Consider the following 19,523-nt stretch of genomic DNA (forward strand, 5'->3'; position numbering starts at 1 on the left):
ATTTATCAAAGTTAGACTATTTGATGCCATTAAATATAACAGTTAAAGAAAATACACAGTTAAGGTCATACTTACAGAACATGTGAGAAATAAACAAATAAAACAATCGGATGAGAAATATTCGTGGAGTGGGATGACTGGTATAATGGTGGAAACAATATTGAAGCATACGGCTCAGCAACGGTTGCCTCATACAACCTGAGACTACACTGACGTCACGCTGCGCCTCCCTTGTTTTTCCGTCTCTAGAACAATTTCTGAATTTAGTGCAATATAAAAGAGAAAATTGTCATTCAGAATATAATTAATAGAATATTATTTGTTTTATTATTAAAAAAACATGAACATTGCAAAAATTGTCTAAAATTTTCTGTGGACCACCAAAATTTTCTCATGGACCACTGGTTGGCGACCACTGCTCTATAGTGTTGGAATTGTTAATAGGGTCAGATTTAAAAAAAAATCCAGCAAACCTGGAAAAGATTTTGGTATTAGTAAGAAAATGTTAAATCCTAGACTGGATCCATTCTAGGTTTGCTGGATCACCCATGTTCTCCTAAGATGGTCTGCCTTTTCTAACCTTCGAAAGTTTTATTCAATCAGAACTATAATGTATAGGACTTCAACTCCACAGTCAAGTGCAAAGTCTTCCAATACTACCACTTCCTGTTGATCTAATAGCACTCCAGGAGACTTTCTGCTCTGTAAATCTGTTCCTTCATACCTATACAAATGTTTTTTTTGTGAACACCAAGGTGAAGAAATGGGGGGAAGCCCTCTACTGAAACCTGTTATGTACTTACCAAGCGGTGCTAAAAGACTCAGAGCGGAGATTTTAGTCACAGGCACCACAGATGGATCCTTTCCTTGTGTACTTCGCACCCATATGAGGATAGATTGCGTTATTGTTCTATTTGTTAAGGAGGAACTAAACTCAAAAGTACCCCAAAAGAACAAAAATACACTTACCTTCAATCCGGCAGGGCAGTCTGATCCATCCAGAGGTCTCTTCCATCAGGTCCAGTGTCATCCCGGCATCCGTCTTCGGGCCGGTGCTCCACAAGGCCTCATCATCTCCTCTTCTTCTTCCTACATCACCCGTCCCAGGCGCGAGATCTGCAATTTTTTTTTGCCTTTCTGCTCCTTCTGCGTTTCCCCTGGGCATGCCTGAGATGCTCGGGCAAACGCAGAAGGAGCACCCAAGAGCCTTCCGGGATGCGTAACAAAGGTATGCCGGGAGGCTCTGTGCTCCTAGTCATTCTCGATCACCTTTTTATAAAGAAAAAAAAAAGGTGTCTACCCTTTTATGTAAAGTAAAAATTCTGAGTTTAGGTATGCTTCAAAATATTGCCTGGACAAATGTGGACCTACAACTACCAATTGGAAAGTGGCCATAGACATGCAAACCTTCTTTATCATTAAGAATTAGTTGACGCATAGCCAAAAAAAATTCCCCCCTCCAGAGACTATACAGTACAGTGTTTTAGCAGCTAATCACTAATACATATAAAAAAAACACAGGCCTCTTGAGTCTGCCTCTATCACCATCATTGACTAGTCGATGTTGGCAAATCATTTTGTTTTCAAATCGTAGCTAAACATACCGAGGATACCTCTCCATCTATCAAATGGGTGGCCCATAAAGCCACAATACGGGGAACCCTAAACCAAATTTCCTCCTGTGTTAAACATGCTTCTACTTAAAGTAAACTGATAGAGATTACAAGCTTGATTTGATCTTGATTTTCATCCCTGCATAGTACAGAACCAAATCTTTGCTTAACAACTAAGGCTACAAAATTTTTTTTTTACAAAGCGTGATAAAACCAGAAATCTATTGGCTAAAAACTAAACTCTCATATCTCCTAAAACCTGATTATGAATTTCATTGGGGCTTGAAATCAATCCCATACCTTTATATACACATACCCCATCTATATTATGTAAAATTTTTACGGTCAAATTTTTTTATATGCTTCAAGCTGTGGATATTTATTATTGTTAGATGTTTCCTGAAACCTGAAACACTTTAAGGGTTCCCCAGTGTTGGTAAGGGTTCCCCATCCACTGAAACAGCCCTTCCTAAAGTCGCCAAAGTTTCTTCCTGTAATTCCTCCTCGCACACTCTTCTCCCAGTTGGTGTTCCCCAAGGGTCAGTCCTTGGACCAGTTCTCTTTTCTCTGTACACCTCCTCTCTCGGTAGTCTCATATCCTCCTTTGGCTTACAGTACCATCTGTATGCTGATGACACTCAAATCTATCTGTCCACCCCTGACCTGTGTCCCTCAGTCGTGGATAAGGTCTCATGCTGCCTGTCAGCCATCTCATCATGGATATCTGACCTATTTTTAAAACTCAATCTGAATTAAACAGAACTGATCATCATCCCCCCTAAAATTCCAAATCTCCCCCTGGCATATTTCTAACTGTTAACACTGTTATTTGGCCCTCCCCTCAGGCACGTTGTCTTAGTGTCACCTTTGGCTCTGCCATCACATTTACCCCCCATATTCAGAACATTTCCAGGTCCTGCCACTTTTATCTTCGCAACAACTCCAAAATTTGCCCCTACCTGTCCCCTGAGACCACCAAACTCCTTGTACATGCTTTACCATCTCTCGTCTGCACTACTGTAACATCCTCCTCTCTGGTATTCCACTAACCCAACTCTCTCCTCTACAGTCTATTATGAATGCTGCAGCCAGACTCATCCATCCTTCCCACCGCTCCTCTTCTGCTACATCTCTTTGTAGTTCTCTCCATTGGCTTCCTTTTCACCTTAGAATCAAATTTAAGCTCCTGTGCTTTGCCTTCAAATCCCTACACAGTTATTGTCCCACTTACATCTCTGACATGGTTAAAAAAAATACTCCCCCTGCCGCTCTCTCCGCTCCTCCAATGACCTACTGACTTCCTCACTCATAACCTCATCACATGCACGGATACAAGACTTCTCAAGAGCTGCTCCAACTCTCTGGATTGGTCTTCCTCACCCTATTAGGCTTGCTCCTACTTTCTGCTCATTTAAAAGAGTGCTCAAAACCAATTTTTTCAAACTTGCCTACCCATCTTTTTCTGTCTTTTGAAACCATCACTACTTCCTACAACTACATATGTCCCATCCTATTGTGTGTAAATTTCCCCACCTACTAGATTGTAAGCTCTTCAGGGTAGCGTCCTCTCCTCCTGTATCACTGTCTGTATTAGTCTGTCATTTGCAACCCGTACTTAATGTTCAGCACTGCGTAATAAGTTGGCGCTATAGAAATACTGTTTACTACTAATATTAATAATTGAACTTCTTGTACTTAACATCATATTTCATGTTTTGTATATGCTTTAGTATATACAGAGATTTTCTTTAACCTGCCATTAAAAAAAAAATTATGCCATTAGAAAAATAATTTTGGTTTGTACTCAGGTCAAACCACTCGATGGCTCTGTATCCTCTGTAAAGTATATAACAAACTTGAAGACATTATAAGTTTGTTTACATGAGGGCACAGTGCCATTTATTAAGTAGCCAACAATAAAGCACAGAACATTTTTTAGGACCGAATGGTTGAACAAAATACTTTAACTTGCAAAAACGGGAATAAATAAAAACATAAGCCCATGCGATTTGATTTTTTTCCCCTTTTTAGAAGAAAACATTTTAAAAGAAAACATCATGCATGTCTTTATTTATATTGCTTTTATTGGCATTTCTGTTGATTACTGTTTTGAATGTGACAATCATTGTAGTTTTTCTTTTCAGAAAAAATTAGGTACCTAAATTTATATTTAGATGAGTTTCATATGAGTTTTCAAGCTTCAATTAGTTTCAAGTGTCATATACCTAAGAAGAGAATTTTTCACAATACCCTTAAATCATTGGTTTGGGAGTACTAAACCTTCTTCTCCATCATCTCACAGCAGAAAAAGCCCAAGTGTCACAATAACAATTGGCACATTTATAACATCTTGAATCAGTGGAATAACAGAGGTGCTCCCTGGTCCTTTAGTCTCTCTTGATGTAAAAAACTCCCAGAAAGAGGCCTCCCATACTCTGTCCAGTTCAGTCCCATTCGTTCTAAATCTGGGACAGACAACTAGGTAAGGAAGAGCTCCCCTTGGGGAAAGTTTTCTAATAATTAATTTTATTCATTTAGTAAAACAAAGCTCAAATTGGGGTCCCCCAATATCAGGCTACCTCCTACCTTGAAAGCTTGTACAAATCAATGGAAACTGCTAGAGGCCCAACATTTATACTGTATTAATCAATGTCTGTCCCAGTTGGTAAAATGTCCCATGTAATATGCAATGATTATCCTTGACTTAGGATGTGGGAGACTCGTAATTTGTAGCCTTTGCTGTAAAGTTTTGTTGGAACCCTTGTTTCCAAAGTTTTGTTCAACACATCTCTGGTGGAAACAAAATGATGTTGTGCTGGTAAATGGTTCTACAGAGAATAGCTAGGCCTGATCCATAAACCATCCATCTATGTAACCATTAGTGAAAAATGGTATTATTTGGTGTTTCTGTTTTAAGTTGCTGAGATTCTCAACTAGAATTTATAATCTCATAATACCTTAAGTGGATTATGATCAATGACAAACTTTCTAGCACCTTTAGGTGCTGCAAGCTTTTTATGTCAAGGGACTTGTGAATTCACTATTTAGCATGAATGTCAGCCGTTCCATAAGTGGAGATTTTTACTCTCCTTCATCTTTGTTCTGTTGCTTTTAGGTCTTTCTTGTAGAGAGAAGAAGACTATGTTGTTCTGTTGTCCCTATTTTTTACTGTTGAGTTTTGTCTTTGTGTAATTGTTAATAAAAATAACAAAATGTAAAAATAAAACATTCATAAAACTTAGACTTTGTGTTACAAATTGTATTTTATTTTTTTTTTTCATTCAAACTTACTTCATCCCACGCTTGAGCTAATGAAAGATTGTCACTGAATGAATACAAAAAGGTAAGCTGTACCAGTAGGTCAGGAGACAAATCCTGGGTCCAGAAACATAAGAAAGTGGGTGCAGCCCACAGACAGATCACAAATTACAAACAAGTCTTTATGCAATACAGTCTTATGAAACAATACAGTATTTTTCTTCACAAATATAGTTTCACAGAATTCTCCACAGCAATCTCGTAGAAAAGTAAGACTAGGTAACAACAAAATGTTTTTATTTAGTTTACATTATTACTTTAGACCTGTTTAGGTATATTATGCCAAACAGGGTTTACATACTATCTTTTAAACATGATTGGTTTGATTCTAGAACTAACAGGAAAAAGAAACGGAGTTTGACTAATCTAGAAATGTTAGACAACAGATTAGGATATGATTGTTGTCTTTACAATCTATAACATGAAAAAACAAATCTCACCTGTTGCACATTTTAGGATGCCTTGTATGCACTGCGATATATAAATGTCATAAACATAAAATGTAAAGAAATACCTCTACGAGTGATGTATCAGCTCCAATGACTTTTGATTGATTGAATGACTGATTTTTTTTAAGCTCTCTAAACAGTGCACTAAAAGACCATAAACCAGAATCAATAATGACTGCCTATCTTTGGGAAACTCCTATTAACTTACCAAATCTAAAATGCAGAGGCGATATTATGCATTGCCTGCAGGGATTTAATGCTATTGCCCCACCATAAGTCCATGCTAGAACAAGTATGTCAGAATGTCAAAGAACGGGACAGCAATCTTTACCTGCATACTTGTTCTAGGTCAGGCAACTAACAATTTCGAGGTTAAGACTGGCAGTCACAATGTTTCTCTCATGACCGCTTTGGTTCAAAAAAATCTATGATACCATTTTTCAAACTCATTTCTACAACATGGAAATATTTTGAGGGACAAGTGAAAAAAAGAGTAAAGCAAAATTAGTGGTGTCACTACAAGTATCCAGTTCCTTAACTATTACCTGCCAGTAAAAACAACAGGTAGCCGATATAAGCAACACCACTAAGTTATTTCTGTTTTTTTTTATATAATTGAGGTTTAGCTGTATTAAACACATTATGATCAAAATATTAGGAATAGAATAAAAAATTATCTTCATGATAAAAGGTAGGTATTGCCCCCCCCCAAAACAGTATACTTTATTTCCATGGGCTTCTTAAAGAGTTGGGGTGGTGTTTTTTAAAATTAGGTTGACCATAAAAAGGCCTTACAACCTATTAGCCATGATGAGCTGCCTCCAGGAAAATTACATTATCAGAATGAACTGCACATGAGCCCGCTATGCAATTTGATGGCTGGTAAGCAACAATGTGTCAGACTCCGGTAGTACTGAGGCACAGACCTGCATGCCATACATCAGCCAAGTAGGGAGTATGCAGCAATGTTTTTTTTCTGACTAAACCCAAAAAAAGCAGTGGGGCCCTATGGAATGTGTAAGGATTATTCTCCTGCATAGGGGGTGCTAATATTTATGTAGAGGATGACTTTGCCTGTTTACATTACCAAATAATATTATTAGAAGAATTTGTAATATTATCCTAAAATTGCTTGGACATCCAGATGCATTAGTTGCTTCATAATGTTCCAATTTGTTTAAATTATTATAAACTATATTTATTACAGGTCACTTTACAATTTTTCAGTGCTTTATTATTACAATCATTAGAAAAAAAGAAAAGTACTGTAGAATGGCATAAAATATAAGAAAGATAGCAGTTTAAAATGCCCTTGAAAAAAACGGTCATCAGCTTAGTTAAAATGAAGATCACAAAAATGCTTAACTTGGCTGGAGAGACAGCCAACTGAAGCCAATTGAAGCTTGTTTCCCCAAATACACAGATGAAAATAAACTTTTCCTTAGGACTAAAAAATATATATTTATATATATTTGTTTTACTACAGAACTCCAGCAGCCTTTACACCTCTGCTTGTTTCTTATCACCACAAAAAAGCAAGGTCTACAAAAATAGCAATTAACTCTAAAAATAGTTTGCAGATTTGAATTTCATTGAAATTACATTCAGATGTAATAGAGCCATTTATAAGGACCTATGCAGTGGCAGATGGCTGTGACAGCCTGCAGGAAGGAGGAGATCAGTGCATCAATTCGGTATCTTGCTTGGTATCAGTATCTTGTCTGATATTCATGGTGCCAGCGGTTGAAGTCATTGTAGAATAGTACAATGCTTCCAGATGCCATGCCAGTAATAATGCACCTGAAAATGGATTAACATTCAATTAGGTATGTAAAAGGCATAGAAAACTTCAATAAATCATATTTGAGCATATACAAAATGGAAATTGTTAGTAATATCTAATATTGTCAAGCAACTATATTTTGTTTATTAAGTAAGCTAATGAGAATGTTTTATTGACATACAAGAAAAAGATTTTTAGACAGACTAGTGATATACAATCCTGTTTAATAATAATAATAATATACAATGTACAGAGAAATAACCGGTACCCTGCTAGGGGATGACAACAGCCTTCAAATCACTTGATGGAAATTATTTGAATGTTTGTGGTTATTCTCTATGTTATGAAGGGTATTGGTAGTTTTACCTTTGGTCATAGGACATGGCCATGGATCGGATGCCAGCATCACAGCCTGGATAGGCAAATAGTTGCTTCAGGTCACATACTTGCCATACCATAACAACCCCATTGTCCCCTCCTGTGAGAAGGTACTGTCCATCCCGACTCAACAGAATTGCCTGTAAGATGTAACACAGATCCCTTTGCCATTAGAAATGCAAATGTACACAACTATAGGTGAATATTATACAATTTTTATTAGAGCTTTTAGATAAAAAAAAAAATAACACTTTGATGATGTAAAGGTTTCTTTCCAATTTTAAAGTAAAGCATTTTCACTTTATTCAACACTAATTAGACACTTGTTCTGCTTGGCTGTCCATTGGAAATCTTTTCTATGATACTTCTTTTCATTTCCTGTTCAAGCTGGCATTCTAATAAATGACTGTTGACTATTGGCCATATAAATATTGTGACTTGTCAGATATCTAATTTGTTCCCAACTGCTTACTACTTATCTATGTGTAGATGTCAAATGCAAACGCTAGACCTAGGCCTTAAAGCATTAGGCCTTTGCCAACACAGCCATTTGACAGACTATAACTCAGCCCCAAGATAAAGCCAGTAAAGCCAGTAAATATGGTATGGGTTTTCCTATTGATGTGTAATTACAAGGCAAATCTGTCACACTGGTTGTCTGGTTGCTGGTGGAAACTTATCGAGTAAAGGGTTTATAAGACACTTTTACTAGTATTGCTACCTCACTGGTCTAAAGGTGTTGTGCATTGCTGTACATTTACTGTCCAAAACACTGTAAAAGCTTTTTTTCCTACCAGCAATGTAGGGACATCATAGGAGCAGATAAGTGCACTCTCTCTAGTAATCCTTTTGATGGAGAGTTTGCTGGCTTTATAAACCCCTACAACTGCAGCCACTAGCTAATCTGTCGGTAAGTATTCCATCTGAATATTTACTGATTTGTCTGGAATTCAACTTTAAAACATTTTCTCTGAACTCAATTGACATGTTAGTATCTTTTACTGTACAAAAACAGGTATCAGTGGCTACATAAAAGCAAAGTTTTGTCTTTAATATTTGGCTCTTGAAACTTTGAAAAATAAGAAACTTGTACTGCTAATAAAACTTGTTGAGCGGCATCATGCTAGATAACACAATGTATTTGGATAATAGCATTTGTGCCATTATACTTGTATCCCAGCATGAGAGATAACACCATAGCCTTTATGTAACAGAAATCCAGGCAGTGTATATTACCTAAGCTAAATCAATACTCATTTTGCTCCCTTGTTTGCACTGCTGCAATCCCCTGAGGCAATTTTGGAATTTCAGTTATTACCATGACAAATAATTATTTGCTACACTTAGAAAATTCATCTGAAGAAAATCCATTAACCTTCCAGCCACGGTTCACTAGCATTTTATACTCCGAGCGCTTTATGAGAGAAATACTATAGTAAGCAAATTAAAACCATTAATCTTTAACCCTTCTAGAACCCGAGAAGGTGATTCCTGAAATGTTTCCATTGAATTAGAGTCATCTATTCAGATTATCCAATTTGTCCATGTGTCCTGATAGGTCAACTGCTCCTCCTTCTGATGCTGAACCTAGTGTCCATTGAATTGAGCACTGATATTTTCTAATAATGTGTCTACACAAAGATGTATAAAGACATAAAGATGACAAAAAGGGATTTTACTCTGGAGCTTTTATTTACCCAGCCGAAATGAGTTTGTAGAGTCACTTGTAGAGCCAACTTTGCTTTCTTTTGTGACTAAATAAATAGCTCATGAGTTGTATTAAAAAAAAAAAACGGTTCTAGTACACCCCAAAATGAACTACAAGTGCTTACTATACTTTCCTGTACTCAACCTTTAGAACAAGGAAGATAAAGGAAGAAAATGTTTATGCCACATAAGCATAGTGAGCATGGGAATTTGTGTATATGTAATAAATAGCTTGAATTGATGTCAATTTTTCTGTGGTAAAATCTAAAATTAAGCACTTGATCCTGTTGTCTTTGATTTTTCCCATATCAGCGTTTGCATGAGAAGCATGTATACTAAAAGACTGGGAGAAAAATTATTATATGCAAAGCTGGTGAGTCAGAAAATCTCCATGCAGACTGTGTAACATCAAATGACAGGGGGAGTAAAAGGGTAAAGATAAGAGAAAACTGTAGAAAGAAAATATGATCATAGACATCCTCAGGGGGCTGGCCAAATCTAACACAGGGAAGATAAGCTATATGGCAAGGATCATAGAAAATTATACCTACTAAGAACTTCAAAAACAAGGGGGTAGACAGTGGGTGAAATGAATAGAGTTATATGTCTACAAGGAAAGCAGATTGCCACTCCCTATCACTGTAAAGAATCGAAACTGGGATTATCTGATATGAAATACTGTGTACAATTCTGGTTTACAGAACTTCTGCAAGCCAGTTATTATAGAATACAGCCTGAGGCCTAAAGAAGCACAAAATGAACACATTGTGTATGATCAAACGCCGAATGTTGTGTTCTCTAAATGGTGTGTATGTGTTTATACACTAAAGACACACAACCAAAGCAAAAGAAATAGGACTAGAAATATTTGATGACTAGTTTAATCAGGGTATTCCTATCAAGGTAATGCAAGGTAATGCTATCTTGCAATTGGTCAGTGGGAGTGTCTGATCACATGTATAGCTGACCACAGATATTATGAATATTGCCTGATAAGGTGAGATTTGGCTTTACTAGAGGACAGCTTTCTAATGTCTATGGATTTTTAGGGTCTTTCGTTTTGTTTTTCTTTTATGATAGCAAGACTAAGCTATGTGCATATGATAAACAATTGTTTACCTAGGGGTTGAACTTGATAGACTTGTGTTTTTTTTTTTCAAGCAACTTAGTTGCTTGAGATCATTGTCCCTGGTGACAATCGATTGTCTGTACCGCAGTGCCCAAATGTCACTAGGTGGATAACTCAACAACCGGCCAGGTGCTCGCCACTTGTCCTTTTCCTTCTATCCCCAAATAACTCAACAGCATAAGGTGTACAGCACTCCACAGCATTGTGAAAAGTGGTTTTCGGTGATGGAAACGTAGCGATACAAAGTTAGTGGGTGTACGTAGGATTAGATGCCCACAACTGATTGCAAAACTCACATTACCATTCTCTAAATAAAGACACAACAAGACACTCTACAGTGAAAGCTCCTTTTCTGCACCAGAAAAGGGCATCTGACCTACATGCTTACTTCAGGTCAATGACTGGAGTTAAACAAAATAGAGATAAGTATAAGTATGACCATTCCTATCCCAAAATCATAAAAGCTTATTTTGTTGATTGGGCAACACAAATTTATATTCATAATGGTGAATACATATTTGTCTTATTTTTATCTTTAGTTAATAATTTGATGTCCTGTTCCATGTATTCATATTAAAATAATTAAATGGGCAATATACTTTGGAATAACTCTAAAGAGTAATTTCTGGGAAAAGCTGAAAGTGGTAACGCTAAAACAGTATAACTATGCTGGCTTGTTGTTTTCAAACCAGACTTTCTGTAAAAGGCATCATGTATCCTGGGAGTGTCCCAGCATCCCAAGCAGGTACATCCTAAGACTGCAAAACATCCATAAAAACATTTTATGTTTTGAAACAAATGTTGTTGAAACAATGTTAAATAAAAGGTTTTACAGCTACTATTACCGGCATTATACTGTACAGAAATGTGACCTACCTATATGTCTAATAACTTTTTTTTTTTTTAGCTTAGCCTTTTAGGGTAAATGGGTGAATATAAGGAAGTAAAATCAATACCCGTGACAATACCAGGCAATGGAGCACTACTAAACAAATAAAGCTGCAATTATAGAACACCTATGTTGATCTCATCATTGATTTTAACAAAAACAAAGAAAACACTTCTATCCAGTAGATTATGGCATATAAGCAGCTACTGTGCCCTTCCCAATCTCCAGACAAAGCAAATAATTAGTTCCCCTGGGTTGCCAGAGCTAGTGTCTTTGCCTCAGGTAACAGCTCGATTTTGAAAGTGGATTTCCTTTCCATCCAAGTTATTCATTTTGACATCTAAACATTGCATGGTAGATGTGCTTTGACGTGATTTTGGCTGGGGCTCTGGTGGGCAACGCAGCATTTAAAACAAAAACAGGTGTATAACGTTGATTAGGCTCTGAGTATCCCCAGGCAGTCTGGAGGTCTCTTGGTAGTTTTCATGTGCAGGCTACAAGAAAGTAAATTAGAATTCTGTCCCGTGTCTGATGATTGTAAATTGTTACTTTTGTCGACATCCTGTGGGCTTAGGCTTACCATGACACATGAAACACAACCTGTTTAACTCCCTTCATTCAGTCAATGGCAGTCGGACTTGACCTTAGGTTTCCTTAGCTTCACCTCTAGCACCCTCCCCCCTTCCTATTACTTGAGAAGCAAGCAGTGAAAACATCAGTCTGCCACAGCCATGGGCAGGTACTGCACATTGTGGGGGGGAGTGGGGCTTTAATCACACAGATGCCACTTGCCTGCCAGCATGATAAAGTGCAGAAGCAGATGAGGAAAAGGGGTTGTGGATTGTTTAACTCTAAAACCCAACAGGGACTGCTTTGAAAAAAATAGAAAAAAAAACATGTGGCTGCAGTACACATGTGTTTGCCTGGACTGAGAACTTCCCCTGCCTCAGGCAACAAACTTCCCAGTACACTCTGGAACACTACAGAAACTGTTTTAGCTAGCAAGGGATTTTAAGATATTTTACAGATTTATTAGTTTGGCTGACAACATAATCACAACTGAAAGTGACAGATTATGAATGTTGTTATTACAAAAGGAGGAAAAAAAGAAAGAAAAAAAACAATGCTGCATTCTTATGGGATGATGGTTGTAATGACGGTGATCATCAACATTTCCCTGGAAACAGTTTAGAAAGGAAAGTCTGATCAGTGAAACCTGTGGAAATATCTCTCAGAGAATACACCACAGTAGTTCTGAAATATATGTGTAAATGACATAGATTTTATTAGATGTGTTAAACAAAGAAATTTAGCCTTCTACTCCTAGTGTTTTGTTTCATTTTTTTGGATTTTCTGTTCAAGTATCATAGTAATTGTTAGGATGTCTGAAAGATAACTATCCAAAATAGTCTGCACTGCCCACTAGTACCAAATTTAGTAAATTCTTTCTACCACAGAAGAGAAGATCTTTTTCCAATAAAAAGAACTATAATATGGATCACTGACTTCAACAATTTCTTTTCTTTTTGTTCTCCACGGGTTGGGACTATCTTGGCAAATATTATGACTATGACAGATTCAAGAAAGAAGTTGTTTATCTGTGATCAGCAAGCCATGTACCCATGGATTTCAGACGCTCTTTAAATTATGATAAAGGAAAAGTGCCCCTTAAACATTTTGTCCCTAGAACAGCAACCGACCTCCCCCTTTTCCTCCTAAAAAATTCTGTAGATGTCAATTATTACTTTTCTACCAGCTGACCTGCTTGTATCCCTCACAGATGGTATTACAATCCACTTACATTCTGCATTAAAATTCCAATGCTTTTGAGGAGTATGTGGACCTTCCCTAACATATGACTTTTTTTATAACATACAAAGTACTTATCTACAAAACTTGCACATTTTCTAATCTTTTACCCCTTTAAAGCAAAGGCAAGTGTACCAAAAAACACATTTACCTGCTAGAATGTCACTTAGCTCCCGAGTCATGTAGTAAATGTTTGTGGATGTATTGCTAAAGTACTCAGAGCCTCTCCATATTCTACTGTCTAAAACGTAGAAACGAATCATTCTGTAATTCTAGGATGATAACTAGAAGGGCTTATTAGACACCTTAAGGTAACACCTAAAGTGTAAAGGAGTTATAGGACAGATCTGCATTGCTAAAATTATAAACAGATAATGTTTGCATTTATTGAGCAGAAATACCAGTTTCAATAGTATATTCAATGGACCAAATAGTAGCAATTTTAAACCCAAATGAATAGTAAATAAGAGCAGAAATGTTGGCTGATAAAAAGGTTACTGCGGCTTATGTCAGCAGAAAGGCATTTCTAAACACATTACTTAAAGTGTTTTACAATACAGAATCACCATAGTCTTTGTGACCAAGTACATAAGAAGAAAGGAAGGCTGAGAAGCATTCTTACCCGTGTATTGTCTTCAATTTCCATTGTGGCCTGAAGTTTTCCATTTACACTGAATACGCAGAAAAGGCCTCGTTCATAGTAAATAACACAATGTCCTTCTCTCGAGGCCTGGATAACTTTTGGTCGGATACAGTTTTCTGGAGCTTCTAGCGTTCTCAGAAGGTCTCCATTCATAGAATGTATCAAACATGGACCTTCTGAAATACATTAGATGAAAAAAGAATCAGTACAGTGGTATCAGATGAAAGATACATCATAATTGCCCCAGCCAAAATCATGAACATATTGTCAAAAAAAAACATTACCTTTGGAGCCACTAATCACTAAGCCCAGCTCTGCACAAACTGTAGCACAGGTAATTTCACAGTCGTGGCCAGTCAGGATTGCTCGAGGAGTAGCAAATTCATCTGCAAAAGTAAAGGCAGAAGAATGTAGACAGAACTGCAATGCTTTTAGCCTGCAAGCAACACATTAAAATGAGTGTTCTCATAACTGATGAGTATTTTCATCGGTAGTATTCTAGAAACTTTCATTTCACACACTTTTGCAGGTTAATTTCAACAGAAATGAACAAATTGCTGTTTTTTGTGTCCTTCTGTTGCTTTAAAGGGAATTGTTGGACTTAAATGCCTACCCTCCTACTTGCATACACCTAGCTTTACTTGCTCCCCCATCGTTCCATTTAGCATTCTGGATAATAGAGAAATAGCCGTTGGCAATGAATATAACAGGATGACTCTTTTTCAAGTTAAAGTGAAAGGTCCTTTCCAATGTGTAATTATAAACCAAAGCAACTTGGTGCTTACACTGGAGCATCTTCATCCTACTACAGTCAGGAGGAGCATAGAGAAGGTAAATATGATAATGAAATGAGGGACAGAGGGCCCATTCAGGCAAACCTAATGCTTTGGCTTGCATTGAAAAAATCAGTCATTTGACTAAACATGACACGAATGAATCTCAGCTAGACATAGAAATTTAAACATGAAAATGTATTACAGCAATATAACAAGCTGTAAGCAAAAAAATCAAACCTATGACCAGATATACATAGTGGAGATCAATTTGCTGCAAAGCTTAAAACAGAAAAAAAAAATGTAGCTTGAAACATTTCTACTATCTAAAATATTTAATGATAAATGCAAGTGAAAAGATTTGTAAAATTAAGACGGATTTTTTTGGGATTTCCATTTTGTCATGTTTCAGTGTTTTATTTATTTTATTCTGGTGATCCTTTGATAACATGTTGAATGTTTTTTTATTGGGTTAAGAAATTCTTTTAAAGGGAATCTACAGAAGGTAAAGCCAGCACCATCTACAATAAAACAGAATATGCTAACACAACCTACTGATCACCAATAAAAATAACAGAAAAAGCACAATCACATTTTCCTGTACGCAACAAACACCAAATCGCAGACATTGTTATTTATTGTTTTATAATTTTTTTTTATTTGTTGCCTTCTTTTTAGCTGCCAAAACAAGCAAATATGCCGAAATTATGCCAGTTAAACACCTGGTTAGTATCACTTGAGTTGAGTTGGCAAACTTGGAACTTGTATACAACCGGTTAGTCAAGCAGTGGAAGCTCCCAGCAGTTAAGATATCTATATAGATGACAGACTACCTTTTTAAATTAAAATAAAAAAAAAACAACAGGTGACTTACAGTATCCTAAGCACAGTGTATTAACAAAGGCTAAGGACGGGTTTGCATTAGGACATAATGCCAACATAGGCTACATTTCAAGCCAAAGGCAAAAGAGCTGGCATGTCATACTGAAAAGCATGGAAAAATACTCATATTTAGGAGAATGGTGTCTGTGGAATAAGAAACCTGAGGGGTTAGAAATGTTAAAGCTACTACTGTAAGCAGTAATAGGGACACACATAAATGCATATTTATAAAACAGTGAATGTGACCGTCACCAAATCATTAGTGTCATTTAAAATACATGCATCAGGAGGATTCACCAGCAGCAATTGCTTATTGGAAACCAGATTTTCTGATACATTTATCATGCATAGATATGTATGCATACTTATCCAGCATAGATTTTGGAAGGGGAAAATACAGGTATTTATTTTTTATTGATGTCTGTGTATATACCTGTGCCTTTCACTTACTGCCAAAAACAGACAAAAGAAAGATGATGAAAACAGTGAATTCCCTTTTTAGACAGTGGTCCTTAGAACAGATATCCCCCACTAGGAAAATTATTTTAACCTCTTGTTATAGGAACACCTCTAAAATGTTCGATTTCCCCTCACTTTGTTTTTCTGTGTACAATAATCACATATGCAAACTCAGGGGCAAATCCCCAAATAGAGATACAGGCTGGAATAAAAAGTTGACAGAATGTCTAGCTCTTTCACAATGCCAAATAATAATAACTAAAATAAAACTAAAAGAAACGCAAGAGTCTAAAAATAAGACTTTATTATGCACATTTAATGAACACGGAATTGTACAAGGGATCGGTGTTTCTATATGATCAGAAAACGTTGGTGAATAAATAACTTTGAAATCTATTTCACATTAAACATGGAGGCTGCCAACACTATCTTTTTTATAAATGCTACCTGGCTGCCATGCTGAGCCTCTGGCTTTAGTACATTGAGCCCCCAGCCTGAAATAAGCTTGCAGCTAAGGAGTTAAAACTTCACTTTCTTGATCTGTATTCTTGTTACAGGTCACTTAATCAGAAAATACTGAAGTCAGGGGGTCAGTATGGCAGGAAACCAACATTTTTAGAGGTGGGTCAGCATTGTCAGCGCCTGTATTATACCAGAATTTTAGTAGTGGCTGCTCTTATACAGATTGTTATGGTCGGTCTGTTTACTCTGAAATAGCTGAACAATCTGTATGGCCTCAAAGATGTAAAAAATATAGTTTTAATGTTTAGTGGACAGCAATGAATTAAATATGGTGTACTTCACCAAGCCTAAAATCCTTGTTTGTAAACCATCCAAAAGGATTGGGGTGAAACAGCAATGCCACACTTAATGCATTGATATGATAATGATATTCCTACTGTTCTGTCAATAACCTGGAATTTAGTAATCACAGAAACCCCAAACTACAGATTACATTTATGGTTGATTTGTATACGTTGTATGCAGCTACACGTGAGTGCTTGTGAAACTAAAAGGGAGGGGAAAACATATAATGAGGGTGAGGGGTAACAGCCACCACAGACAGACAGCTAAGAACTCCAATAATGTTTTGCACATGTTTTTTCTTTTCATGTTCAAAACCTGGAAGAGAAAGGAGGGAGGGAGACCATTTTTTGAAATTATACTGTCGGCATGTGAGTAGTTTAAAAAGATCAAGAGGTTCTTTATCTTGACCAAGCTACAAATGTGCGACAGTCTAATTGAAAGAGACATCTCTCTTTTGCACGCAGAAACAACGCAGGATATCGCCTTTAAAAAAAAAATGCTACTTTTGTTACCTGGTTGTCATTTGTTGCTAGAAAGGTCACAGAAGTCTTGAAAGCCTCGGTGGAGACTCACATGCACAATATATAACATTGTGAGTGAAGGGAGCATGGCAAAGAATAACCAGCACAATAAATCATCACCATAAAACACAAAGTTATACTGATCTGATGTCCAAATATACATGAGGGGATCCCCCAGAAACCATCACGCTAAAATGAAAAATGTATGTATCCTTTTACAAATATTGCATTTATTCTTTTTTTTATAGGCACTACTAAGGTAACAGATGTAAAGATTGAGGATGAAATACACCAAACTAAATAAAAATCATTCGCAGGCAGTGAGGAATATTGAAATCAATGATTTGATGGTTGGTAATTAGTTATTTGAATTTTATTATCAGTGATATACTAGTTTTAAAAAATTAATATTTGGAAAATTATAATTTTATTTTTTACTTATCACACCACATAGATAGAAGTAAAGGGGTATGGGATAGTTTAAAGCTATCTATTACTTTAAATCTGTGTCCCACTAGACTCTTTTCTCTTCTTGTTACTTCTCTTTCACTTCTTGTCTTGAAGCCTGAACAGGTAGTATATAAAAATCAATTTAAAGTGAGAAAAAAATCACCTCATAGTTCATTGTCACCATGACAAGTCTCTGCATTGCCTTTATTACAGTTCTTACCTCGCTTTCGAAATATATCCTTGCACCTCCTGCTGTGTTAACATGTTAGGAAGTATAGGAAAATCTCTCAATTGGAAAAACCCATTACTACCCAATCTAAAATGGAAAAAAAAGTTCTGTACTTTAAATATTTTAGAAGTTTTGCTTTGTAACTTTTAATCACTGCTTTAAAGTGGAACTAAATTTCCACTTTACAAATTTGGCAACAGGTAGGGCCTTTATGCAGAAAAGAACAGGCAAAGTCCCTTCTGCAATAAGTGTTCTTACCTGCCTGGTCGCCACACATCTGTCAAAATTCGCTGAGCTTCATACATGTGTTTGGTGCCAGAGAGATACTCAACAATCCCAGTTTCCCTTACAGGTGCCAGAACTGAATCAAGATGGCCAAAGATTAGGATGCAGAAGACATGCAGAATACATGCAGAAGACGTGTGTGTTGTGTGGTAATGTTCACAAGTTAAAAGATGGCACAATTCTTTGAACTGACACTGTGGTAAAAAAAAAACTCAACTTCTGATCAATGAATCCCCTGCTTGATACTGGACACTATAGTTAGGCAAAAATCAGTTGGAGATCTGGAGGTGGCCCCTCCTAGTGACCCACTGCGAAAGAAGCAAATTGAACAAAGGAGGCAAATTATTTTTCTTGTTGTTTTCCTTGCTTGAATTTTCTGTGTAATGGGTTCTAAATTATTGATGATTGTATTAGTTCTCTTGCAGTTTATTTTTTACTACATTTGTTATCTTCAAATAATTTTATTTTATTTTTCATAAACAGTCACACGGTCTTGTTGAGTGTATAAGAAATATTACAACCTTTACCCATGCAGTGAAATGAAAGGCAGAGTAATGACTTTCTTACAGTTAAAAGAATGACATTAGCATCCTGCAGTAGTGATGAAAACTCTACCTAGCAGTTGAAGCGATTACAACAACAGTGCATTGAAGGCCATTGGTGCCATCTGTATAATATGGCTTTATTTACTAAAATGTGAAATGAACAAGAAAATACTACTATTTTGTGTAAGGGATGATAACTGAACCCTTGTCAATTCTCTACAATAATCAAAGCTGACTTATTTGTAAAGCATTGCTAGACACTGATGTTCTATGTGTATATTATTAGGCAACCTGGAATATTAAGGATGTTCCATACAGAACAGACATGCACTTTTTATAAAATTATGAAGGACTGGTAAATCTAAAAAGTATCGTCATGTGCAGGACATAGCAAAGACATCTAAGATTTGTAACATTTAAGGTGAAAGTGTTGAGAACTATATTATTTTCCTTTTTTTTTTTTAAATTATAGGAATTTATTTTTTTTTTTGCTTACTATAACTTTAAAAGGAAGCACTACCCTAAATCTAAGCTGAGTGTGACATACTGTCCTGTTAAATAAATGTATGTGTTAGTTGTGCATCCAGTGTAAAAGAAACATTGTTGCCATTTCATATCAAAGCTTTGGTGTGTGCTGCCAAAACTGTACACCATAAAACATTATGTGCCACACTGAGCTAAAATAAAATAATACCTCTCACCATAAACACTCCAACAGAATCAAGTCACATTAGGCACAGAACCGTGTAATTCAAGTTCCTAATTAAATGTGTATGAGACTTCATAAATTTCTCTGCAAGAATATTATTTATTAAGTAAAGACCGATGATATAAAAAAAAGGGATGGAGGGAAA

The 19,523-nt window shown here is 36.4% G+C and overlaps 1 protein-coding gene across 2 annotated transcripts in view; it reads right to left on the reverse strand.

Moving 5' to 3' along the window:
- Positions 1-4,857: 4,857 nt before the first annotated feature.
- LRBA (LPS responsive beige-like anchor protein) overlaps positions 4,858-19,523 on the reverse strand; it is a 347,246-nt gene continuing 332,580 nt past the window's right edge. For both annotated transcript variants that reach the window (XM_072405905.1, XM_072405904.1), the window contains exons 53-56: positions 14,003-14,104; positions 13,698-13,894; positions 7,530-7,681; positions 4,858-7,180 (exon numbers count right to left, since the gene is read on the reverse strand). In XM_072405905.1, the coding sequence (XP_072262006.1) occupies positions 7,090-7,180; positions 7,530-7,681; positions 13,698-13,894; positions 14,003-14,104 (542 nt within the window). In that variant the 3' untranslated portion in view covers positions 4,858-7,089. The remainder of the gene's footprint in view (positions 7,181-7,529; positions 7,682-13,697; positions 13,895-14,002; positions 14,105-19,523) is intronic.

Source organism: Pyxicephalus adspersus, chromosome 3, assembly GCF_032062135.1.
Source record: "Pyxicephalus adspersus chromosome 3, UCB_Pads_2.0, whole genome shotgun sequence".
Lineage (NCBI taxonomy): Eukaryota > Metazoa > Chordata > Amphibia > Anura > Pyxicephalidae > Pyxicephalus > Pyxicephalus adspersus.